Source organism: Artibeus jamaicensis, unplaced genomic scaffold (genome assembly GCF_021234435.1).
Source record: "Artibeus jamaicensis isolate MK-2021 breed Jamaican fruit bat unplaced genomic scaffold, CSHL_Jam_final contig_465, whole genome shotgun sequence".
NCBI classification, from domain to species: Eukaryota; Metazoa; Chordata; class Mammalia; order Chiroptera; family Phyllostomidae; genus Artibeus; species Artibeus jamaicensis.
In genome coordinates this window covers 3,762,346-3,788,369 of record NW_026521843.1, presented here as the reverse complement: position 1 = coordinate 3,788,369, position 26,024 = coordinate 3,762,346, and the positions used below count along the sequence as shown (strand labels likewise).

General features: G+C 48.0%; 1 protein-coding gene across 1 annotated transcript in view; it reads left to right on the top strand.

Annotated features, from left to right (window-relative positions):
- The window catches only part of NOL10 (nucleolar protein 10), a 62,569-nt gene that overhangs the window by 3,174 nt on the left and 33,371 nt on the right, over positions 1 to 26,024 (top strand). Inside the window, exons 3-13 of the mRNA XM_037151784.2 lie at positions 2,032 to 2,130; positions 5,599 to 5,676; positions 6,981 to 7,018; positions 8,124 to 8,260; positions 9,128 to 9,193; positions 10,778 to 10,838; positions 13,211 to 13,296; positions 14,855 to 14,933; positions 16,188 to 16,337; positions 18,516 to 18,582; positions 25,581 to 25,633. Coding sequence (XP_037007679.2) covers positions 2,032 to 2,130; positions 5,599 to 5,676; positions 6,981 to 7,018; positions 8,124 to 8,260; positions 9,128 to 9,193; positions 10,778 to 10,838; positions 13,211 to 13,296; positions 14,855 to 14,933; positions 16,188 to 16,337; positions 18,516 to 18,582; positions 25,581 to 25,633 — 914 coding nt within the window. The remainder of the gene's footprint in view (positions 1 to 2,031; positions 2,131 to 5,598; positions 5,677 to 6,980; positions 7,019 to 8,123; positions 8,261 to 9,127; positions 9,194 to 10,777; positions 10,839 to 13,210; positions 13,297 to 14,854; positions 14,934 to 16,187; positions 16,338 to 18,515; positions 18,583 to 25,580; positions 25,634 to 26,024) is intronic.

The following is a 26,024-nucleotide window of genomic DNA, read 5'->3' as shown; positions in this document are numbered from 1 at the left end:
AGGACTCCATCTCCCACGTGATGCGGCACACACTGTGAGTGTCAGCTGATCTGTCACTGCTCCTTGCCCGAAGCCCCCCAGGGCACTCAGCATGACCCAGACGGGTATCTGCATGCAGAGGCCCGAGTTGCAGCCGAGGAGGGCTGAGTTCAGGAAGCACATTGGTTAGATGGCAGGCAGTGAGAGGGCCTGCTCCTGGTCCAGCAGAGCTGCGTTGCTGCCCCGTCCGAGTTCCCAGCTGTGTACGTACTCCTGAGGAAGACTCGGGTAAAGGAGTGGCCAGGGCCTGGCCGTCCTGCCACTCTTGGCAAGATGTGTGGGATGTCAGCGGCCCACGGGGGACTGTCTCCTACCGGTCCCACCGCTGCTTTGTTCTCCGGTGTATCAGAGTCTTCCTTTGTCAAGTCCATTTGCAGTTTTTGTGATACGGAGACAATGACCATTTTCATTCTGAACAAAGTAATTTATATACAGGACGTACAAATGTGAACAATAAAAGATCATCGTGAAAGATTTTGAGTCTTTAAGTTGCAACAGCAGGGAAGATGGGCATGTGAGACCGGGTCTTAAATTACTTTGGACAAATTTCCATTATATCTTCTCCATTACAGTTTTTTTATATATGAAGGATGACTTACCTTCTCATGTATTTTATTTGTTATTCCCTAAAAATCAAAAGACGTAAGGCATTACAGGATTTTCTCGAGAGATGAATCCCCGAGGCAAGCATTTTGTAAGAGTGGGCTTTGTGCAGTGCAGTGCTGGACACTGGAAACTGTCCGTCGGGGGGAGCAGAGGCTGCTGCTCTGGTAGCGCTGGCTGGCCCTGGTTCCTTCGCACTCAGTCCCTGCTGCCGTCGGGCGCGCTGGTGGGCGACTCTGAGTGTTTGGGGGGCCACGCCTCACTGACGGGGTCTGTCAGCCCCTCCCAGAGCTGTGGCGTGTCTTCCAGACTCAGCCGCTCCTGCTCCATCGGTCTGAGTCTTACAATTATACTCAGTGGACGAGGCAGTAATGGGCCATAGTCCTTTGTAAAAAAACATTTTTTATTTATTGATTTGAGAGAGAGAGGAAGGAGGGTGGAGAGAGAAATCTGTTTGTCGTCTCCGCGCCCATTGGCTGCCTCCTACACGTGCCCTGACGGGAACTGAACTCACAACACAGGCGCATCTGGACGATGCTCCAGCCAACGGAGCTGCCTGGCCAGAGTTAAACAGCCCGTGTAATGGGCACATTGTTATGATAGTGGCCAGCAAGAATCTACACTTAAAAAATATATTATTTATTTATTTATTTTTTAATTTTTAGAGGAAGGGGAAGGGAGGGAGAAAGAGAGGGAGAGAAACATCACTGTGTGGTTGCCTCTCATGCGCCCCCTACTGGGAACTTGGCCTGCAACCCAGGCATGTGCCCTGACTGGGAATCGAACCGGAGACCCTTTGCTTCACAGGCCCTTGATGACCTTCACTAGTGACCCTTGATCCGCAGGCCAGCACTCAGCCCACTGAGCCACAGCAGCCAGAGCAAAGCCCACAGGTTCTTGTAGGAGAGAACAAGTTTCCAGGAGAGCCAGCGTAGGGCTTCGGTTCAGAGAGACGTCCAAGTCCTCCTCCGTCTGAACCCTCTTGGCTGTGGGTCGCTGGAGCCAACAGGGGCACGGAGGTAGCCATGTCTGATGTAACGTAAGATTTTGAAGGTTTAAACTTACTGTTCAGAAAAAGCGTGGTAAGATTTTTGTCTTAGCCATGATTGAATAATGGTAGTGGTTTAATGTTTATTCCCTCATTAGCCAGGTCTTAAAACTTGATGTTTTCCAATTAATGATGTTTTTTCCTTTTTGAACAGTTAACATAAGATACTTAGTATAGAAAAACAACGTGTGAGCTAAGAAGAAGCTGTGCCGTGTAGTAGGTGGGGCCGTGTTGGTGGGTTCTCCCGAGGCTCGGAAGCTGGGGGCCTTGCAGATCGGTTTGCCTGCCTGTGATGTGATCGCGTGATCACTAGGCCCACTGTTTATTTCCTCTCTTTGCAGATGTCCGTAGAAGAATTGAACTTATTCAGGATTTTGAAATGCCTACTGTTTGCACCACTATTAAGGTTTCAAAAGATGGACAATATATTTTGGCAACTGGTAAGCATCTTTTTGGTTATAATTTATGTCCATTTCATATCAGGAAATATTATGGTGGGATAGGTCACTTTTTAAACTACCCTAACACTTTATTATAAAGAATTTGAAACATAGAAATATTTTAAAAAATTATATAGTGAACATCTATTTATTTACCTACCACTTAGATTCGCCAGTGGTTTGCTGCGTTTGGTTTACCACGTGTCTATCTGTCCGTCCTCACATTGCAGATGCCAGTGCTCTCTCCCTCTAAAGAACTCACGTGTACACCGTTCACTCCAGTTCAGTGTTTATTTGTGGCTTTTTGACGTAAACTTACATGCAGTGAACTGCATGGGTCCTTACCATTTGATGAGTTTTGACAAATGTGATGCCCTCAGACCCTGAACCCCAGGTTGGCGCGCTCCTTGTGCCTGAAGCCGCCTCCACGCCCCTCAAGGTCGACCCTGCTCCCACAGAGCACGGGCAGCCGCGGCTCTGATCTTGGTTGTTGTTGCTTGTTGTTGTTTGTACCGCAGACGAGTTTAGCCTGTTTCAGAACTTTATGTAAATGCACGTGTCCACTGTGTATTGTTTGTGTGACACTTAATTCACATGGGACTGCGTGTTTGAGCTCCACATGTTGTCACGCGTGTCTGTAGTTCGTCCTTTTTTAACAGAATTATTATTACCAAATAGTACTTTCTTACAGGAATGAGCCGCATTTTGTTTATTCTTCCCGTGCTGCACCCCTGGCTGTTCCCACTTCTGGCCGTAACTGGTGAAGCACCGTACACCAGACTGCTTGGGGACATGGCCAGGTCCCAGGGGGCGTGTGTCTAGTTTGGTGACAGCTGCCAGACTTTTCCCACAGTGGTCAGTCGCGTTACCCTCTGACCAACAGTGAATGCGAGTTCCCAGAAGGGTCACTTTTAATGCAGTGATTCCTCATGTCACATACTTAGCGTTGTATGTCACTAAGACTCCGTGTTAACAGTGCTCATCAGTATGGAAGAGGTGTGAGTATGCAAATATTTGATGTGTTGCAGTTTAAGAACAGTGTTACCCAGACATTTTTGGTGCTGGTTTTGGTACACAGACCCCGGGGACTGTCCACGTACATTTTCTTGCTGGCCAAGCAGTGTCCATCTCTGTCCCTTTTTCAGCCACTTTCCTACCCCACAGAACTTTGTTTGTCTGCATGCCAGTCCCTCGTCCTGTGTTCTGGCTCGCTCAGTGTTAACAGTCTCCATGTCTCTTTTTTCCACCTTTATATTTAGAACAGATAAGATACAGTGTCATGCATGTAAATAATTACATAAGACACACAGTGTGTTGTTACATATATAACACATGTGCTATATGTAGTCATGTGTGCACAACGACGGTTTGGTCAGTGACTGGCTATGTATATGACAGTGGTCCCAGGAGATTACAGTGGAGCTGACAAGTGTCTGTCACCCAGTGATGTCCCGGTCACTATAACATCAGCACAACTCACTGCTTGCATGTTTGAGGAGGTGTTGGTGTGAAAACCTGTGCTGTCAGCCATGTGAACCTACAGCACATGCAGGTACAGTCAGGGGCTGTCCAGCCAGGTGTGCGTGACTGCCCTGCGGTGCTCACACAACGATGAACACGCCCGAGGCGCAGTTCTCACTGCTGAGCAGCGTGTGACTGCATAGCGAGAGAGTGGGAGTGTGTGTGTGGAGATCTGTGCACTCTGCTGTCTTCAGACGGGACCTCGGGCTTTGGGGCGTGCCAGTACGCACGGGGCCGCCGTGTCCTTTCTTTCAAAAATACTGGTTTGAGAAAAAGTGAGTCTCTTCTCGACTGTGACCTTGACTGAGGTGCGTAGGGTAAAACGCGAAAGGCCCGGAACTGCACTGCGCTCGCTGCTCCGGCTTCTCTGACCAGGGTGCGGCGTCACCGTTGCTGAGTTCACAGAGATGGGGCACGTTGTGGGTGCCAGTCTTGGGCGCACTCGTGCTCTCCGCGCGCTCTGTCACGGTGCGCGACATCCTGGCAGCTTTCCGCATCTGTGGCAGCCCCTTTGCGAACTGTACGATGACTTCCCCTCATTTATTTAAACGTTTTCTATCAGCAGGCGTTTTATTCACTTTCAGATTTTTTGGCCGTTCGTAAACAGTGCTGCTGTGAGCATTCTCATGTCTTCGCTACACTTGTGGGTGTGTGTCTTTTCCGTTTTGTTTTGTTTGTAAATTACAGTTTACATTCAGCATTTTGCATTAGTTTCAGGTGTGCAGCATAGTGGTCAGACAGTCACATACCCCGCAGGGTGCTGCCACAGACCCACCTAGCACCCGCCCGCACCGCACACGGCTATCACTGCGTCATTGGCCGTGCTGCCCATGCCGAGCTGCACAGACCGTTCTGTCACCTCCGGGCTGTGCTTCTCTGCCCGGCTCCTGTTCCGCTCAGTCCCTCCCTCAAGCCCCTCCCCTCTGGCATCCGTCCTCTGTTCTCTATCTGTGGGTCAGTTGCTGTTTTGTTTGTTCATTCATATTGTTCTTAATGACTTAAAGTGTCAAAGAACATGTGAAGTCTTGGAAGATAATGCCTGAAAATAAGGTGAAAGCCAGACATGGCATATTGCTTTGATAAAATGAAAAGTGTAAGAGTAAATTACAAGTAGGCTTTGCAAAAGCAGTTGGCATGGCCCTCTTGAGACTGAATAGGGAAAATAGAAAAGAAAAAAGACAATAAAGAGAAGGTACATGAAGAATATAGTGTATAGTAAGTGCTTAGCTAATATTAATCCCTTTCTCTCTAAACTGATTTAAGAAAATAAAAGTCTTTGTATTAAGGAGATATTTTTTCTTTTAAAGGGAAACCTAGTTTTCATTTTTATTGCAATAGAAAGTAAGATAGCCATTCAGCATATTTACAGTATGTTTGGCTGTAGATAAAATTTAATATATTTTCTCACGTAACAAACTGTGGCCAGGCCAGGCATGCTGTGGGTGTGTGCTCTGGGACAAATTTGTAGAAGTTGAAACATACACACACACACACACACACACACACACACAAAGAAATGCAGATTCAAGGTGTATAAACATCACATAGTTTGCAGATATTGCCAGCTGGTCCCCAAAGAAGCTGTAACAGTTTGTCACCAGCAGTGATGACATGAGAGTGCTTTCTGTTAACCCTGCACCAGCTTTTCATCTTTGCCATTCTGATAGATACAAATGATTTTACTGTTTTACTCTGCTTTGTTAGATTACTTATAATCTTAGATTATATGTGCTAATTACTTGTACTTCGTTTTCTGTAACTTCTTTTAAATATCCTTGCTCATTTTCCCCTTGGGACATTGGGGAGGGCTGCTTCTAAATTCTTTTCCTTGCATGTGCTTATAGTGAATCCTTCTCACCTCCGCAGAAAGTCATCCGGCACATCTGTGGGAGACTGACAATGATAAATGTGTCCTGAAGGTTTTACATCACAGTCATTTTTTTATAGGAACATACAAACCTCGGGTCCGATGCTATGATACCTATCAGTTATCCTTGAAGTTTGAAAGGTGTTTAGATTCAGAAGGTAAGTAAGACGTTAAATTTGAATTCACGACAATTGCTTCCTATATTTGGCTGCTTTTCTGCTTATTGAAATGAGAACAGGTCGTGTGTTCATTTTCTATGCTGTGTGACGAAGTACCATAGATGCCCATTTACTGGCTCCCAGCTCTGTAGGTGAAGTCCATCAGTGGCCTGGTGTGTGCTGGACTCAGGGTGTCAGGTCGGACGCCCATCCAGAGGCGCAGGGCAGGAATCCGCTTCCGAGCTTTCGAGCCGTTGGCAGCATGAGGTTCGTTGTGGTTCTAGGACTCAGGGACTGTGTCCTGCCGGCTGTCAGCCTGGGCCACGCTCTGCTTCTGGAGGCTGCCTGCAGTCTTAGTCACCCGGTCCCCTCCACCTTCAGACAGCAGCTCCCTGGGCCTTTCTTGGTCCTTCTGACTTCCCTTCTGCTGCCAGCGGGAGAAAACTCTGCTTTTAAAGGGCTCCTGTGGTTATAAATCACCCCTTTGGCGCATGAGGTGGCAACTCACGGCATTCACGGTCCCACCCACACTCTCCAGAGAAGGGGACTGTACAGGGGGTGGAGGGAGGCCCATTCTTAGAATCCTGCCCATACAGAAGCAGGCTGAAGTGGGGCGGTTGGGCCATTTTTGTCAGGCAGCCTCCTGTTTGAGATCGGGGCAAATGGATGGGGGCTGAATCCTCCTAACTTGTCTCACGGGAGACAAACTCCCTGTGCTGCTCATCATAACTGTTTCCATCTGTGTTTGTGTACCCGATGCACCACGAGTGAGTAACAGTTACTGTTCTTCTATGTATTGATTTCTAGAGAGAGAGAAACATTTTGTGGTTTGACTCATTCATGCACTCATTGGTTGTTTCTTGCATGTGCTCTGACTGGGGATCGAACCCACAACCTCAGCGTATTGGAATGATGCTCTAAGCAACTGAGCTACCTGGCCAGGGCCACTATTATCTTTTTTTTAGCAAAATTTTGAATATTCTTTAATGTCTATTTTATTTTGAACATTTCAGAAAAATTGGCAAAATTTAGAAGTCATTGTGTTTTGTGGATTTATTTTTAAATTGGCGTCGGTTCTGTACAAAATCTAGCCAATGAGTACTGAGAAATGAAAAGTTTAAAGTTTTCCATTTGGTGTTTTGGGAGCAATGTAATATGGCAACTTTGTTTCTATATAGGGCAAAAATGGCAGAAAAACCCAGCATTTGTATATAACTTTTGTGTCGAATTAGAATCTTCTCAGTAAGTTTGCATTCTTATTAACTGATGATTATGTTTTCTTCTTACCGTTTCTTATTTTCCAGTGGTCACATTTGAAACGTTGTCTGATGACTATTCAAAGGTGCGTCTGATTGGCTTGTGTCCTCAACACACGAATGAGTGGCATTTATTTTCACAGTGTGTCTTTATGATGTTTCCATTGTGAAATTTAAAATGGTTGTGTAGTAAAACCTGTCATTTTCGGTTAATATATTTTTCGTTGGTCGCGTGTGTAATGTATACTGTCTTTTCAAACAACAGTGATAGAGGTAGGTTTGTCCAGTCTGACACTGAAATAAATTTTCCACACCACATAGGAAACCTTGTCTGTATTTTTAAGAATTGGCAGCAGTCACATTTTTTTTTATTCCAGATACGTGATTTTTCATTACTGCACTAAAGCTAGTGTTATTGCAAGGTCGTTGTCATATTCATGTGTGAAAAGTAAAATAGCAACGTTGTATATTTAATTTTATTATTTCTGCAAATCAGTGGTTGTGGCACATTTCTGAAACAACTCAGAACACAACCAGTATTGTATATTTTTTTCTTTGCCATATTCGATTTCAGTGAAAAACTTTTAACGATGTCCAGTGTCATCTTAAAGGAAAATTGAATTTCCTGAGCTGATGTGACTTCCTGTGTTGTCTTCAGTTCTGGAAACTGTGGAGTAGAGTTCATCCCTTTGCTTACAGTAGCCTTTTGTCATGTGTTTGGGGACACATGTAATTTTATAATCTGTTCAATGTAGATACTGATAAATTTGCTTTTAAATACCACCCGCAGATTTTAAAGATACCTTTGTAATTCACTAAGGTTGAGTTTATATAAGTCTATCAAACCCTGTCTGATGAGCGGGAGATTATTGAAATGTGTACGTGGGAATTACTCACTGAGGGTGCTGAGCATGTACTGAGAATTACTCTGTTGTGAGGTGTCAGTGTCAGAGGAGGGAAGGGCTTTTGTGTTCAGCCTTTCAGTCAAAAGGCAAGGTTTGCAGAAAAGCTCTCGAAGGTGCAGGAAGCCGTTGAGTGCTTCGGCGGGGGGGTTGATTCTTGGTCACAGTGGTTCGTCGTGGTGGAGAGTGTGTGTGTGTGGAGACGCGTGTTTACCGTGGGAGGAAGGGGGGGGAGGTCAGAGGCTTCCAGGCTTTGTTGGTTTGCTTACTAATTTTGTTTCATTTTCAGATCGTCTTCTTACATAATGATCGATACATTGAATTCCACTCACAGTCAGGTTTTTACTACAAAACCAGAATCCCAAAGTTCGGGAGAGACTTCTCTTACCATTACCCGTCCTGTGACTTGTACTTCGTTGGCGCAAGGTATTGGGTCTGACACCCTCCGTTTTCACCTCCACCTCACTGCCCAGGCAGCTGCTGTTCTTAACGTGGAGGAGAGGAATTGAAAGGAGAATAAGCCGTGGTCTCTGCCTTTCAGTCGCTCACAGGGCATAGTTCCAAAGCAACAGGATGTCTTAGAAATTCCATCTCTGACTCTTTCTAGCAGGGTGTTGTAAACCCAGGGGGAGGGGGGCAACCTGAGGGGGTCACGTTAGTGGTGGAGCAAGTTTCTTAGCACCACTGCAAGGCATTTAAAAGCTTTTTCTTCTTACATGCTGCCTTCTTTGTGATTATAAAAATAACACATCTATTTGCAAATATTGGAAAATATAAAAAGTATAAAAAAGAAAAAATCATAATTATGCCATCCGAGGAGAACCCTTATCAGTCTTTTATTGTGGTTCCTTCTAGTCTTTTCATATAGGCACGTGTACGTGCGTTTTGGATCTCGTGTTCTCTGCGTTACTTATAAATAGTAGTCTCCTTAACGACTTCGTGGTATTTCCCTGGCACACGGGTGGCCCAAGTCACTTTGTACAGGAGCAATCTCACAAGTAGGTGATTATTTTTAGTTTTAGAGGACACTTTTGTATTTTACAAAAGAGCGATGCTGTGTCACACACACACACACACACACACACACACACACAAGGGGGGTGAAAGCAGGTCTACAGTTGTGCATATACAAAGCAGTTTGTTTTGTGTTAATTATTGTATTATTCTCCATACAACTGTAAGCCTGCTTTGCCCACCCTTGTCTATATTTTTAAAGATTATATGTATTTGAAGAAAAGTTTATCGTAGCTTACTTTTAAAGTTACCTATTTTTAACTTTTTGTTACTTTGCAGCTCTGAAGTTTATAGATTAAATTTAGAACAAGGACGGTACCTAAATCCTCTACAAACAGATGCTGCGTGAGTACTTTGGTTTAAGAATATTGCTATGCTTATTCCGGCCAGGAGGTGGAGCCAGATGCTCAGGCTGTTACGAATTACATGCCCTGCGACTGTGGTGCTGGGCCACTGAATTAAAAGGGAGTCACACTAAGTTTTCTTTCTTAGACAGAAAATTGACTGAAAAACCTAATGATTTCTTAAAATTTTTAATTTTTAAAAAACATACTTGAAAGTTTCAAAATTCACTAAAAAGTTCAGTTTATTATTTTTCATAGTCTTTACATTTTCATTCATGATTTTGTTCTTGTGGAAAATTTTTTAATTAACTTGGTACTGTTTTTAAATTTTTATGTTTTTGCCAGCAGAAATTTAAGGGTTTTCTCACTTTTATTTTATCACACATTACTGTCCACACTCTTGTTTTATTTAAAGAGAAGTCCTTTAGGAATGAAGCTATCGTAATGATAACGTTGAGTAGTAATAATACTAATAGTGAAAGGGGTTACTGTGTCAGGCATTAGTCAGTACTTCATGTGTACTAACTCATTGTAAACTTATAATACATCTTTATGGTGGGAGCTGAGGCTCAGAGACGGTGAGTAGCTTGTCCAAGTCACGTAGCTAGTCAGGGATGGAGACTCGGTTACTTCTTCTCTGAATGAAGAGCTGGTTGGATTTTCCTTGTTGCTTTGAAAGGGTTTTTAAAGGTTGGAAGAACATTTACTGATAAAAAACCAGGTGAATTCTCAGTATTTCTTTTCACATTGACTTGAAATCCTCTTATTTCCTTTAAAAAATGATAGTGCATCGTTGAATAATAAAAATTTATCTTTCCTTTAACTATACAATTTTCTGTTTATAATAACAGCCATTTGATTTTTTACCTTCACCCAAGGACATGCTCATTGATTTTAGGGCGGGGGAAGGAGTGAGAGAAACGTCATTATGATAGAGAAACATCAGTCGGTTGCCTCGTACACGCCCTGACCAGGGACTGAACCTGCAACCCAGCCATGTGCCCCGAACGGGCATTGAACCTGTGACCTTTTGGTTCACAGGATGATGTTCCAACCCACTGAGCTATACCAGCCAGGGCATAACAGCCATCATTATTGCGTGTCTTGTATATTCTGGGCACTGTGCTGAACATTTTGTGGTTTTTCCATTTAGTCCTGAGAACAACCAGGTGAGGGCGATGAAGTATCCATTCTTCAGACAAAGAAAACCCGGCTTAGAGCAGCCTACCCAGCTGAACCTGGTCACGGCTCAGGATCGGCCCGGTTGCAGCCCGTGTTCTTTTTGCCTTGGGAGAAAATGTATTGAGAAAGTAGAGTGAACCTTTATTCTCACGACCGTGTGTCCAAGGAAGTTCTTCCCTGTCTCATCCCCTGGGAGATGGAGTGTCGCCCTGGGAATCAGACACCTGGGCCCCTGAGTGCCGGACTTAACTCCTCCGTGCCTGGGGGCTTTTTACGTGCAGATGACAGAGAGTCTGCATGTCTCCTTTCTCTGCAGGTCACTGTTTGTTGAGCAAGGCTACTGGGTGTCCCTCCCCATGAAGTAGAGGCTAACATGCTCTTCCTCATTGCTTTATTGTTTTAGGGAGAATAATGTTTGTGACATCAATTCAGTGCATGGCTTGTTCGCCACAGGAACAGTAGAGGTAAGCATATCCTGACTTGACTTTTTAAAAAATACTTGTTTTACTTTTGATAATGAACAAAATTTTATTTAGAGACAGAGTTGCTTGGTTCCTGGGAGCTGCACGCTAACGAGGCGACAAGCCCCGGGTGTGCTTTCTGTGTGGGACGTTGTTTGGGTTGCTGCGGGCTGTCCAGTCTCACCACTGGTGTGGCGCGCTTTGAGTCTGGTCTCCCGGCACTGGATGGGAGGTCACTGCTGGGTCCCGGCTCCAGGGGGCAGCGTGACAGCCATTCTTGTTCCCCGTGACCTGGGTACCAGGTTATGGAGCCCAGCTGTCTGCCGCTTGTTATTGATGGCTGCGAATCTTTCCCTGAGGCTGTTTCCTCATTGGTGAAACGGGGACAATAATCTGTACAGTGCCGGCTTTAGAAAGGTGCTGGTGAGACTCGTGTGAGCCAGTCTGCAGGAGAACAGTGTCACCTGTAAAGGCAGGTGGGGCTGTCACTCAAACGTCCTGTACAGTAGCAGCCAGCAGATACACAGTGCTTTCCTTTTGTTCATTTTTTCTTGCAGGAGGGGCTTGAAAGTTTTTATGCATTGATTTTAGAGAAAGAGAGGAAGGGAGGGAGCGAAAGAGAAACATCAATCTGTTCCACGCATTCAACGGTCGATTGTTGTATGTGTCTCGACTGGAACTCGAACCCGCAACTTGGGCGCTTCCCTTCAAACTGCAGTGCCTCTGATTCCGTGTCCTTCACACTGGACGGGGTTTTCTAGATTCGCGTTCTTGAATACAATAATGTTAAATACCCATAGTGGTTTTTTTTTAAACAGCAAATGTGTCAGAAAGATATTATTTAAAAAGTGTCCTCTGTGCCTTTTAGTCACTGGGTCGTACCGCCCGGAGGCTCCTCTTTGGTGGTTGGCAGTGTCACCCCTCGGGTTCTCTGTGTGCGTGCGGGTGGGTGTGCACACACACGGGTGTGCACGAGCGTTGGTGCCACGACTCTGCAGCTCACTTACAGATGACGTTTCTTACGGCGCTCGCTTCATGTGATGTTGTAAAAATACACATTTTTGTGCAGCGGTGCTTACAATCAATCACAGTACCCAACTAATTTGTGTGAACATCAGGGTTCCATCGTTTGAATATTGCGTAGTTGATGAAGCCAGTCCCACATGGACGAAGCTTAAATCTCCTAACTCAGGTTATTTTTACGTTAGGAGATCAGGATTTGAAACGGGATACGTAATGTTGATTTAATGGAAACATTTAAAATGATGTTGAATGCGTTATAATACTCTTATGCCTAAATCAGGCCAGTGGCTCATTCTCTTGGTAATTCTTTTCTTTAGATTACCGAGGGAAGTTTTAAAATAGTTTTCTTGAAAAAATAGTTTTTAAATAGAGCCCTTGCAGAACAACGTCGGCTAGACAGCAGGGCAGCGCTTCCAGAGGGAGGTCACGTGTGGGGGCAGCCCCGAGATGCCATGGCGGGAGCAGGCCCCCGGCCCTACAGCTGGTTCCTGAGGTTTCCTGATCGTTGGGGCTTGAAATTTCATATGCATAGTCAGACCAGACTTTAAAAATTCATTTTTACATTAATTTTGATGGTATGTTGTTTTTTAAAAAGATTCTATTTATTTCCAGAGAGAGGGGGAGGGAGAGAAGGGGCGCAGAGAAGCATTGGTGTGCAGGAGAAACATGGGTGGCCTCTCTCGTGCCCCCACTGGGGACCTGGCCCACAATCCGGTCATGTGCCCTAGCCGGGAATCGAACTGGCAACCCTTTGGTTCACAGGCCAGCATTTGGGCCGCTGAGCCACACCAGCCAGGGCGATATGTTGGACTTTGATTTCTTCTGTTTCAGTTGCTGTAATATTTATTACTTGTTATTGTCAAATCAGGCAGTAAGGGTTTGCGTTTTGGCCTTTTTGAAGTGCATTAGATGCAGGCTTTAGCAATAGGAACAGTCACATTTGGGCACAAAATCACCATGGTTAGAAAAACCATTTTGTATTTACTCTGCAGTTTATCTGCAGACCCATTTTTTACTTTTGAAGTGCCGACTTTCCGTCTTCATGTCTGTGGAGTCTGTCGACTCATTTCGAGGAGACGCAGACTGGACCAGACCGTAGGGAGTTGTCTGCTGCACGATGCGTGGGGTTTTATTCAGGTCTTTGTGACAGACACGTTGTAGTAGTGATAATGAACGAAGAATGAGGTCACACCGTCCAAGTACATTTGAGGTCTTGCTTTTGAGGTGGCTAATAGTGTAAGCAAGTGTTTATCTCTGTGTATGTCTGTGTTTTACTATCGAGGCCTTCTTGGTGTCCGTCTAACAGCTTTCTAGGAGCAGCTCGTGCCTGAAACTGCCGTTTGTCTGTGTAGGGCCGAGTGGAGTGCTGGGACCCGAGGACACGCGGCAGAGTCGGCCTGCTGGACTGTGCGCTGAGCAGCGTCACGGCGGACTCGGAGTAAGTGGGGGTCAGTCTGCAGTCTGAGTATCTGTCAGCCTCTGCAGACGCGTCAGCACTGAATTACTGAAGGATGGGCTTGTTTAGACTTAGGTCCGAGGTGGTAGTTTTTGTGGTCATTTTCTGTAAAAATCCTGGGCTCCGAGAGCCCACCGGGCAGGTAGGCCAGGTGGGGTCCCTCTGTGAGGAGAGCAGCGCAGATACGGATGGGGGTGGCAGGCTGCCGTTATTTGTAGGTGACACGTTATTTGCCTGCCTGAGAAACCCAGTACAGTCCATTGGAAAAATATAGCAACTATTATGAGACTCAAGTAAATTGGTTGCAAAATAAATGCACAAAATATATGGCTTTGATATTTATCAGCAGTGTCCAGTTAGAAAGATACGAGGGAAACAGTTTACATTTATAACAACCAAAATCGTAAAATACTGAGAGATAAAGTTATCTGAGTAAATGACAATTTATTAGGAGACAAAAATTTTGAAAAAGTGAAGAAAAATGACATATTACTGCACCGAATATCCATCGGAGGGGTCATCTCGAAGAGTAAGCGACTGTGAGTAAGGTAGGCGAGTGGCCTTGAGGTTTCCAGCTGATGCTCACCGTAGTTCTGGGCTGAGGCTTTAGGGGGCGTAAGTGGCACGAGGATGCTGGCAGTCAGCAGCCCAACGGTGTGCAGGGCCCGGGCCAGAGACACCCAGGTGGTGAGTGGTGATGCGAGGACTGGCGTTCGCTTGTCCCCATCGCTTGTCCCCAGCGCCTCCTCCACCCAGCTCACTGCTCCTGGTGCTGCTGCTGCTGGCGGCCGGGTGAGAGGCACGTTCCGGGTCCGTGACCGTAACCGTTCATCGTTCTCGTTACTTTTAGAGATTCCAGGGTCCCCTTTGCACCCCAGTCTTTTATTTCGGCCTGGACACAGCCAGCTTTAAAAAGGGGAATGGGCACACCTCGCCTGGGTGTGAAATGGCCTCCTCCTGAGCTGAAAAGGGGGTGTTTCTGTAAATACCTAATCCTGGCTTAAAGTGATACTGTCCTACTGAGTCTTTTAATTGGTTTTGTATTTGCAGAAGTTTTTTGTTTGTTTGTAGCTACTTTTCGAATATTTATTATAGTTTTTAAGATAATCTACAGGTTTTTAAAGGTAGACTACTTTTATACATAGGGCTTATTTTTTTATTTTGACTAAGTTTGGATACCATTACCTTTTTAAAAAGCAAGCCAGACATGTGACTTTTCCCATTAGACTTGAAGGGTTTTTTAAAGTGATTTTATTTATTGCTTTTTAGAGAGAGGGAAAGGTAAGGGGGGGGAAGGGAGGGAAAAAGAGAGGGGAACATCAATGTGTGGTTGCCTCTCACACCCCACTACTGGGGACCTGGCCCACAATCCCGGCGTGTGCCTTGACTGGGAATCGAACCGTGACCCTTTGGTTTGCAGGCCGGCGCTCAATCCACCGAGCCACACCAGCCAGGGCTGAAGTGAAGATTAATAATGAATCTGTTACTTAGAAGAAGGTTTGGCTGTGTACACAAGGAACATGAATGTTTTGCCTTCCAGGATAAACAGTCTACCAACAATCTCTGCTTTGAAGTTCCACGGCGCCCTGACCATGGCAGTTGGAACATCCACAGGGCAGGTGAGGGTGTTTAAGTTGGAAACTTTACATGTGAGTTAGTGCTTCAGATCCGTGTGTGTGTCGTGGGAAACGTCCTCAGGTCTTCGCCATGGGAACAGGAAGTGAGGCCCTTTACAGGGTGGGGCAGAAGGAGGCTTACCGCTGTGAGTAGGTGAAACACGGAATTTACTCTTACAGTGTTTATTAACTACTGTATTATTTTCCACACGACAACCGTGAGCCTCCTTTTGCCCCGCCCTGTGTGTTGAGGCTGGCGTGGAGAACACACTCCAGAATGCCGTGTTCTCTCGGCACCCGGAGAACGGTGCTTCTGACCTCAGTGGCGAGTCCAGGAGGCGCCCGAGCTGGAGCTGCAGGGGTCTGTGAGCAGAGTGCTGCGGTCCGAACGTGTGGTATTCAGGCAGGTCCACTCCTGAGATCCATAGTGCGTTCAAGTTTATGTTGAAAGCCCGAGAATTCCTGTGGACGAGAAATGTGTCTAATAAGTATTCCCACAATGTATTTGTCCCAGGTGTGTTTTTCCTTCAGCACATGAGCTGAACCCCATGCGGCGGGGGTGCTGGTCTGGGAGCGCGGGTGAGACGCCTTCGGAGGCTGCACCCCATCTGCTCCTCCTTCCCTTCACGGCAGGGTGCCCCCCTGTGAGTGCACTCTCCTCCCAGACCAGGTCCGAGACCCAGCCTCTGCCATCACGGTCACAGGAGGGCTTGTCACCCGGGTCGGAGATTGAGCTTCCCCAGGCTCCTGCTTCTAATGTCGGGGCTCTCCCTCCTCCCCCGCTCCTCCCCACCAGCCCCAGCTGCCCCCAGCCGTAGCCTGGCCACCACCATCTGTCTTGACCCTCCCAGAACCATCTCCTGTACGCCCGTCGTCTGGTGTCTGTCACTCGCTGCAACAGCGCCTGGCACTCAGCAGGCCCGCAGTCGACACCTTTGTCAAATTCCCAAATGACAGAAACCCTCAGGCTTTCCTTTCCGTTCCTTTCTTAGCGTAACTCAGGAGTTCTCAGTCTCAGTGTGCCTGAAAATTCTCAGGGTTGAATTTGTAAAACCACCTTCTCTGAGGATAATCTAAGAGACTAGGGTGTTCTGCTGGCTGACTCGGGGACCTGTGCACCTGGGGGGTGGCGATCATTGAACTCATAGAGTGGCAGGGAGGCAGAGGGTGGCCACTGTTGTCAGCTTTTAAACTTGCTTTTTAAGGTAAAATGTTTAGTTTGTTTGCACAGAAGTAACTTGTTTTTTTTCCATTCAGGTCTTACTCTATGACCTGCGGTCAGACAAGCCGCTGCTGGTTAAGGATCACCGGTACGGGCTGCCCATTAAGTCACTTCATTTCCAGGAGTCTTTAGACTTGGTTTTGTCTGCAGACTCTCGGGTCATCAAGATGTGGAATAAGAACTCAGTACGTGTTTTTCTGTTGAAATTTCTATTAAAACCAATATTTTCTTAAGAATATCTGATGTTCTCTCCCCTCAGCTGCAAGTGTTGTTTTAAAAATGGCAAAATCTTACGTTGCTGGTTTAATCTGCCTTCTGCTTTTCATTTTAAAACATAAATATTTTCAGAGAAGTAAAGGTTAGTTCAACTAACTGGGAAAACATTCATTCAATACAGCTTTTAAGAGTTTTTTGCATTTAATTACAAACTTAGCATCTTTAGTCAAAAAATGTCACTTCTTTTTTTGAATGATTTTATTTATGTATTTTTAGAGAGAGGGGAAGGGAGGGAGAGAAACATCAATGTGTGATTTCCTCTCACACGCCCCCTACTGGGGGCAAGTAACGCAGGCAAGTGCCCCGACTGGGAATGGAACCAGCAACCCTTTGGTTTTCAGGCTGGCGCTCAAACACTGAGCCACACCAGTCAGGGCTCCTTTTTTTCCTTTTAATTCATTTTTGAGATGAAGTGGGTGGAAGTCTAGCAGCCTCGACCTTAGTTTCCGGAGCGTCCATCTCCGCCGTGGTGCTGCCCACAGCCCCACACGGTTCCACTGCTTATCCAAATCCACGGCTGCTCAGACCAGCTCTTTGGTCTTTCACTTCTGTGCCGTCAGTCCCCAGAGCGGTGACCTGACTGAGCCGACGCTCTTTTCCTCTCTGGACGTGTGGTGGGGATTCTGAGTTGTCCCCGGGGCGTGCCCTGCCTCTCAGGGCCAGGTGTCTGCTCACCTCCCGTGGCCCAGGCCACGTCAGGGAGGAGGAGAAGGCTCCAGCTGGTCTCAGTTCTGGGGAGGGTCGCCCCGGTGCTCCCCCGGGACCGACTGCTGCTCACCTTTGTTGGCTTCGATTGGGAGGGTTTGAGGGCTTTCTTAGGAAGTTTCCTGGTGTGCCCTGGAATTTTCTCTGTTCTTTTTCTGGTAATCAAACGAATGTCCTTTAGAACAGTATTTATCTTCAATGCAAGAAATGCTGACATTGTATTTTATAAAATTCATAAACAGCTAGGCAAGTTAGAAAGTGCCCTTGACCTGGTATTCATGTTAGTTCAAGGTAATGAGTGTTGCCAGTTTGGATGTGTCCTCCCAGACCCTTTAACTGGGGCGCGTTTTTCCCGAGTGTGGAGTTTTTTTCTATCCCATGCTGTTATAGTTCTCTTTTTCCCTTCCTTTTTTCTTCCCTCTTTCCGTCCTGTTTCTGTGGGAATTGAGAAGAACAGGGAGGTGGCTGTGGGAATTGCAATGTCTTGAATGAGAACTTGGCTGCCGTTTTTCACTGAGCACAAACTTGAGCCTCCCCTTTGCCATGGGAGGCTCTGCTCTTGAGTTGATGCGTGCAGGAGCCAGCTGGCTTCTTTCACATCGGCCCGTGGAGTCCCCAGGCTGCAGTTGCTACGATGAGTTTTATTTTGGCGTTGTTGTCAATGACTAAATACGCCCCATGGACCAACACCCACTCTCTTGGTTTTGCTTGACTAGCTTTCCTTGTGTGTCTTTCTCGTCACCTTTTTCTGTTCTCATCTTACCTGCTGTTTCTTCTTGTCTTACTTTCCTTCTGTGATGCTTTTAAAAAGAGCATGTTCCCCCTCACAGTTAAAATAATGCCTTGGGCTCGACTGTGTAACAGCCACCACCTGTGTGTGTACAGGGTTTCAGTGTGAGAGTTATTCTGCGTTTATCTTACTCGGCCCTCGGAGCCTGTGGCGCAGGGACAGCGGCAGTGTCCCTGTCCTGCCGTGCTGGCCATCGCTCCTTCAGCTTCCCTGGGTGCCAAGTTTAACTGGGGAGTGTTTTCCAGATTGTGAGAATTTGTTTAAGTTGACGTACAACTTTATTTTAAACTTTACCCTTCCCTGTTGTATAGATATTACCTTTAAAACCGTTTGTTTATTTTTTGGATAAGTCACCTCTCCCCCATGGGCCTCAGTTTCTTTGTCTCTAGAGTGAAAAGTATTTGATAAATTGATCAAATGAATTCTCTAAGACACTGTTGAAAAACTTGAATTCTGTGATTCCAACGAGCTCATTTTATTTCTTCACATCCCAGTATGTGTTTGAGCTATTTCTCAGTATATTTTCTTTACATGGGATTGCCAAAGCTGTCTTTCTCTACTTTAATGATTCCTTTTTTGGTTATTCTTTTAGGGAAAAATATTTACTTCCTTGGAGCCAGAACACGACATTAACGACGTCTGCCTCTACCCCAATTCAGGTATGCAGTATGTAGCCACGGGTTACTCAGCGAGACCAATCTAAGCTATGTGTTATGGGGTTTTCAACTCACTTCATTTCTTAAGACAGAATTTGGCTTCATTGGGACAGTTCCTAGATGTTGTATTTGCTTGAAAAGTCAAGAGCAGGAAGTGGTGTGGCTGATTCAGACAGTGGCCTCTCGGTGACTCAGTGCTCAGCCAGCCTCTGTCAGTGGGAAGCGGGAACAGACGGGCAGGTGGCGGGCGAGGTGCTGGGTCAGTGAGCTCTTCAGCTCTTCCGTGCGATGAGTAACAGTGAGTGGGAATCCAGGTTAGGGATGGGAGAGGGCCGTGGGGCCGTGGGGTCTGGTGTGTGCAGGGCACATGTGAGGAGATGGCAATCCCTGCAGGGCAAGTCTGAGAAGAACTGGATGTGCGAGAACATGAGAACAGTTCCTACTCTGAAGCATGGAATTTGGGACAAGGGGATCCCTGCGAGGGACCAGTGTAAGGACAGCACGAGGCTAAGAGTGGGGTAGGTAGGACAGGCCAGTCTGAGCTCGGGCTGGGTAGGGCTGGGTGGGCAGTGGTTGGGGAGGCGAGGGCAGGGTGCAGTAGCGCCAGCTCGGGTAGGCTGGGCTGCGACGTGATACCATCCACTGTGGCGTGATGCACGGGGCTTGTTTGGGGAAGGGGAGGTGCCTCATTCCAGGGTGTGGTGGCCCTAGGTGGGGTGAAGGGGGAAGGCAGGTGGCGGTTGATGGTGGAGGTCCAGGAATCAATGACATGCCGGATGGTTTGGGCTGTGCAGTCTGGACCTGTTCAGCCTGCTCATAGAGGGTAGGTCCGTTTTGAACTGGCTTGAGCAGGAAGCATGTTCCAAGCTGAGATCAGGAGCACAGAGAAGGAGCAAGTTCGGGAGAGAGGATTATTCTTTTTTAAACATTTGCATATTAGGAGGGGATAGTGGCAGTGTCTGGCAGAGGGTCTCAAACCTGGCTGCCCATCAGTATCACCTGGGGAGCTTTTACAAAGTACGGCTTCCTCGGTCCCATTTCAGGTGTACTGACTTGGAGTGTCCAGAGGAGCGGCCCAGAAACGTGTATTTTTAGCGGCTTCCCAAGTGATCGTGAAGCTCTGCCTGGACCTACAGCCTTGCATTGGGTTCCGGGTCACAGTAGAAAGTGTGGTCTCAGGGTGAGCAGGTCTGCAGACTCCTCCTTTAACGCAGGTCAATAAGGGCTCTCCCAGCGTGGGAGTGAACGGGATGCCGAGGGGAAGAGCGTGGGAGACAGGCAGGGACAGGGCCTTCGAGGGGCTGACAGTGCCAGAGCCTGCAGCTCTCGGAGTGGAACAGGAGCCGAGACGGGCGATTCAGTGGGCGCTGCTCCGCAGGGACTAGGACCGCCGAGGTTGAGGCAGGAGGGAAGAAGCAGACTTAGTAAATGCTCCGGTGCCAGCAGTCGCGGGGACAGATGCTGTGCCCGTGGTTTATCATTTACTCCTTTTAGAACCCCGTGTAGTTTTGAGGCACCCAGTGTTTTTTCCTTTCTGTCTATGGGTCTGTCTGTCTTACGTCTCAGGAGGCAAGGGAAACTGTGGCCACTGCTGGTGGCTCTGTGGTCAGAGCCTTGGGTGAAGCCGCCTTCACTGGTCCCAGAGCCCAGGCTCTTTCTTGTTACTTGCTGTGCACTCGAGACGGACAGAAACTCGGGGTCTGTGTGATTAGCGCTTCATCTGTGGCAGCTGGGAGGATTTCGGTGTAAGAGTGGGGTGCGTCAGACTCTGACGAGCTCAGGACTGAACTGCAGGTAGGGGGCTGGGTCCTAGCTGGGATCGAATGTTCCACGGTGGGGTCGGGCCAGGTCCAAGTCGAGTATAACCAGGTGGAATTGAACTTGGAACGCAGGTGATGCATAGGTTTAGCTGGATAGAGGGAGAGTTGGAGGGCAGCAGACAGTGATGAGAAAGTTCTGGACCTGTGCTGTCCCCTTGAGTGCCACCAGCCACCTCTGCAAGCCATTGAGAACTTGCAGTGTGACCACTCTGAATTGGGGTGTGCTGTAAGTGTAACACACACCCCAGATTTTAAAGACATTGTAGTAAAAAGAAAGGAATATGAAGACCATTAATTTTTATATCGATTACCTATTAAAATGAAAACGTTTGGGCCTACTGGGTTAATAAGGTAGATTAAAACTAATTTGCTGGAATATTTTAAATCACGTGTGTGGCGCGTGTGGGACTTCTGCAGGACACTGGTGGTCTGCACTTGGAGGTCTTTAATGGTTCAGGGTGCTGGCGAGCCGCAGGGCAGTAGAGTCAGCCGCGGGCACGGCACTGCTTCGCCTCCACGGAACGCCGCGCCGGCCTCACCGGAGTGGAGGTGCTCTGCTCTTCCGGTGGTCGGGGCAGCACCCGCCTGCCTGCCGAGGCCTTCCCTGAAGTGTTCCCTCACATCCAGGCCACGTCCAGTTGTCCCTGGAGATCATCCCCCAGACGCCTTAGTCCGTTCTTTAAAAAGGAGGATGTAATCAAAGTGTGAGTTGCACGTCCCTGTGGGTGTCTTCAGCTTCTTTCGATCCAGAAGTGGTCCCCTTGTCTTTTTTTCCTGCCCCACGACACGGGGTTTTCCATGATCCAGTCACTAGCCTTGTAGAGTGTCCCTTGTCCTGGATTTTCGTGGTTTCTTTCCTGCTGTAAGATGGTGTTTACCTTGTTCCTCAGGCACCTGTATTTTTTTCTAAAACAGAAGTTAAATCTGATGGCTTGATACACTACAGGTTACGTGCTCTGGACAAAAGTACTGCCCAGGGCTGCTGGTCCCCTACGCCGGCTGGCCTGCCCAGGGCCAGCGAGGCTGCGAGTGCTCGCCCTGTTGAGGCGACCAGCAGGTCTCTTCACTGCAAAGCGCACTTTTCTGAAACGTAAAAATGTTAAGAGTGATGCTTCGGACAGAGGCTATGACTGTGCTGTCAAGTAACTGATAAGAAGCTCACCAGACACAAAAGTAGCCAAATACTTCCTTTCAGGTGCTGGCAAGCGCAGTAAGACAGGGGCCTCAGCTGCGTCCCAGGGGTGTGGGTCCAAGCGGGGCTGGTTCACGTGCTCCTCTCTGTCCCTAACTTAACTTCACCCTGTCTTCTCCCTTTAACGCTGCTCTTGTTGTTCGGTGCTGAATCATTGTGAGCATAATGATGTTTCAGAAAAGCTAAATGTTTCTCTTTATCTTCTTTCTTACTCATTTTGGAGTGAAGTAGAGTCACGACTACTGTTTTGTAATGCTTTTCTGGTACTGAGATTGCTCAGAATCTTGGGAAATGGCCGCTCTTAGGTCCTGGCTTGTTGCTCATTCAGCTGGCTCTGCAGGTCAGGGCGCCCCAGAGGCAGCACTGCCCTTGGACCTGGGTGCGCATCTGCCTCACTCGGTGCTTACTGAGCTCATGTATGACAGAGCCCCTGCCCCGGCCTTGGGCAGTCAGGGTCACGGGTTCCAGAACCGCTGGCAGGGAGAAAAGGAGAATTGGACCCAAAAAGACCTAATTTGGGCTTCATGATCATGCAGATTACCCAGCCGCCGTGTTCCCACCTGCCTTCCAGGCTGTGGCGACGGCCTGTACCACCAAAGGTGAGAGCCTTTATTCTCGCCGTGCAGAGCACAGAGCTGTTCGGGTCATCTGTAACGTCCTTGGTGTCCCGTGTAGTAGTGTCACGTGCTCCGCACTCAGACCAGAGTTGAGGCACAGGAAGAAGCGTCCTGGCTGCGGCTGGTCTGTGCTGAGCTGTTCAAGGCAGTGAACAACACAGGGACAGACCACGTTTGGTTTTGCTTTGTTTTTAAATTTCCAGTTTGTTGCAGGTAGATTCTTTTGTAAAATGTAATGAAATGAATGGCTACAAAAGGACCACATGTTTGAATCTCACTGAAGTGTCGAATTGCTAATACAGGTTTATAAATTTTTTCTTTCACTTTCTACACTGCTCTGCCAGCCCTGCCCCAGCTAGGCTGGCCCCGGGACCACTGGGAGTGAGGAGTCCCGGCGTGGGGCGCTGCCACCATGGGGGGCCCCGGAGCGCGTGCGAGCCCGTGTGGATGGGTGCAGGTTCCTGGCAGGCGCTGTCCTCAGGCCACTTCTCTCTGACTGCGGTCACCCACCCAGTGCACTGCCCTCTGGTTCACCCCGGAGGTGTGTTCTCTCGACTCCAGGTGCTGGTGGTCTTTTAAAATACATATTTTTACTGTTGAAACCATAATAAACATCGGTATAAAGGAAATTTAAAATAAAAGCCATACACAGTTTTACAGTATTCTTTTCATTAGAGAAATTCTTCTATGGTGCACGTTTTGAATTAGCCTCACCGTCTATGTATATTGTCTTTTGTTTCTCAATTTGATAATATATTTAAAACATTTTTCACGTTGCTATACAGAGTTTATATTTGTGCTTTTTCGTGGTTTATAATTCGATCATGCAGGAAGTCCTTTCGTTTTGTCTTACTCAGTGGAGTCTCAGAGTTCCATGGCCCCTGGGCTCCGGAGCCAGGAGAGTGGCAGGTCCTCTCCTCGTTCGTTAGCTGTGTGCTGACCTTAGCAAGTGACCGCACGGTCTGAGGCTGAAGCGCCCTGTGCAGCGTCCCACACTCTCCTCCTCTTTCACCGCCGACCGCCTTCATTCCTGTGGAACTTCCACTGGTCTGATTTTTCTGTCTCTTGCTCGTTAGGAACTTCCCAGACTCCTCAGGGCTCTGTGCGGCCGTTTGTCTTTCTCATTCCCAGTTGGGTTCCGTCACTTCAGTTTGGTTGGAGGTTAGCTCACCTCACTCTCCATATATGGCCAGGTGAGATCCTGCCCTGGTGTGGAAAACATCTGTGCCCAGTGGGAATTCTTCTGTGTGCTTGGACTAGAGCCTTTCCTGGGGGTTGCTGGGGAGAAGTGGCTGTTTCTCTGGGGAATGTTCGGTGTCGAATGTTTGGTGTTCAGCATTGAGCCGGTAAATCCAGGTGTGGGGACGTGTGTGGCACGAGCCTTCTCGTTGGCTCCTCAGCCATGGGTCTGGGTCTGGGTCTGGGTCTGGGTCTGGGTCTGGGTCGGGTCTGGGTCTGGGAGGCCCCAGCAGTGCTGCCGAGAGACACAGGCAGCGCCTCCCAGGAGGTTGGGTCCTGCCGTGGCGACTGCAGGGAACATCTGTGTCCAGGGCCAGATGAGCGCCCAGATGAAACGTTTGCAGGAGCTGGGATCTGCGAAAAGGAGTTTTGCTTTGCTTCTAGACACACATCCTTTTCTCCACCTCACTATGTGCTTTTAGATGCTTTCGTGGTGCATCTCTGTGCTTTGGTGAGCGTTGGTCTCGGCTCAGGGCCAGCTGCCACTTGGGAGGCGTGTCCGAGATCTGAGGCCGCTGAGGCCGCCTGCTGTTCAATTGTTGATTGTTGACCTTATCTGAATGTTTCATTTCTGTAACAGCGCAAATATACTTTTACAAGCCTTCTTTTCAAAGGTTTTATTTATTAACTTTTAGATAAAGAGGGAGAGAAATATTAATGTGCAAGAGATACATGGATCAGTTGCCTCTCTCTCGCCCCCGACTGGGGACCTGGCCCACAACCCAGGCCTGTGCTCTGACTGGGAATCAAACCCGTGACCTTTCAGTTCGCAGGTGGACACTCAGTCCACTGAGCCACACCAGGCAGAGCACAAGCTTTGAGCAGGAAAAAATACTTTTGAACATAGACTCAAATCGTTGTCCTTAACCTTTGGCATATCTGTGATCATGTGGCCTGACAGTCTCAACATCGTCTCGCTGTGGTTCCTCCGCTGCACTGTACAAATAGGTTTTCTGAATGAGCGTAATTTGGTTGGTTTGTCAAAGCGTGTAAAAACCAGAGCTCTCGAGTCTGCGTTTCAGCTCCAAAATTCTCATTTTGGAGAGAATGGCTTGAGACAGGACATCAGTTAAGAGCTTTGTTTTTTGACCTGTAAGAGCTGGGTGCTGGTGCGTGTCACTGACACAACAGACAGGGCCCGGCAGAGGGGACACCATTGAGTGCGGTTGGCAGGGCGTGTGAATGTCTTGCACGAGGTGAGCCACCTTTTGCACATTTCACCTAAAATGTCATACGGTGTGCTTGAGTGTGATATTGTTATGTTACAGAATTACATGCTCATGATTTTGCAATAAGAGATTTTTATGTAATAGAAAGGGGCCTTATTTGTGCCGAACCCTGTGTGCGAAGGCGCTCGGTAATTACAAAGGACCCTGTGGTGGCCGACTGCAGAGTCGTTGACGGGCATGACTGTGGAAGTGGCTGTGAGGGTGGGAGCTGCTTCAGGAGACTGGGGGGGTGGGGAGGAGCCCCGGCGGACGCAGCACAGAACCAAGAGCAGACCCTCAGCGCCGTGGCTCCGTGCCAGAGAGGGCGGACTTGGGGGTTGCTGCCGCTCCTGGGGTGCCAGGGAGACGCCCACTGCGGGCCGGAACGCGTCCCCGACTTCTCTGCCTTTTGAAGGGCTGACCTGAGAAGACCGAACTACTGGCGGCCTGTAGGCTCTGCCGCTCCAATCTTTCCAGAGCTCCCCGGCCCAGCCTGGCCGGCTGCACATGGCACTCCCGACGGTGTTTAGTTTTCAGCAGGTGTGAACTTGAAGTCAGGTGTGAGTGACTATTTTGCTGTGACATTTCGTGGGAAATACTTTGCCTCGGTTCTTTGATTCCCGATTGACAGGAAGGAGCCTTTTTCTTAACTTTGAATTTTTATTTGTATTAAATAGTACATTGAAACTCCATTTTCTCTGTGTGTCTGAAGCTTAGCACTGTCCCTGTGACACGTAAAGGCTGACATCTGAGCCCCTGGTGGTGGGAGGGCTCAAGGAGCAACCCAGGCCCTCCTGGGCCGTGGCGCATGGCCCGACCCCCGGGCGCCCGGCACTGCGCACTGTGTCCTGAGCACCTTGGACAGCGTCAGACAGGTAAGGTGCTTGTCCCTGTGTGTTCACCTTCTCTTTGTGTTTATTTTTAGGAATGCTCTTCACCGCCAACGAAACCCCCAAGATGGGCGTCTACTACATTCCGGTAAGTGATACAAATGCGTGTTAACATAAAAACGGGGCAAGCAAAATGCTTTATTTTTAAACGGGGCATATGGAGAGATTTTTGGGCCCGCGTGCGGCTGTGTGAGCCACACACAGCGGGTGTACTTGTAGGTCCACCTTGGGTCCCGGAGCCAGTAACACAGGGTCTGACTGTTCTTTACGGGCGACAACTCAGTGTCACGCGGACACAGACGCCAGGAGTCGGTCTGTGCTCTCCAGTTCGCATTCGCTTTTGTGTCTGGCGTTTCGTAATCTTACACTCTCGGCTGCCGGTGATCAAGAGGCCACATCCTGAAATGAGGGTCATGGGCTCGTCCGGTCTTCTCGCTGCGGTTGGTTTCTTCTCAAAGTGAGCTGCGTGTAAAAGGGAC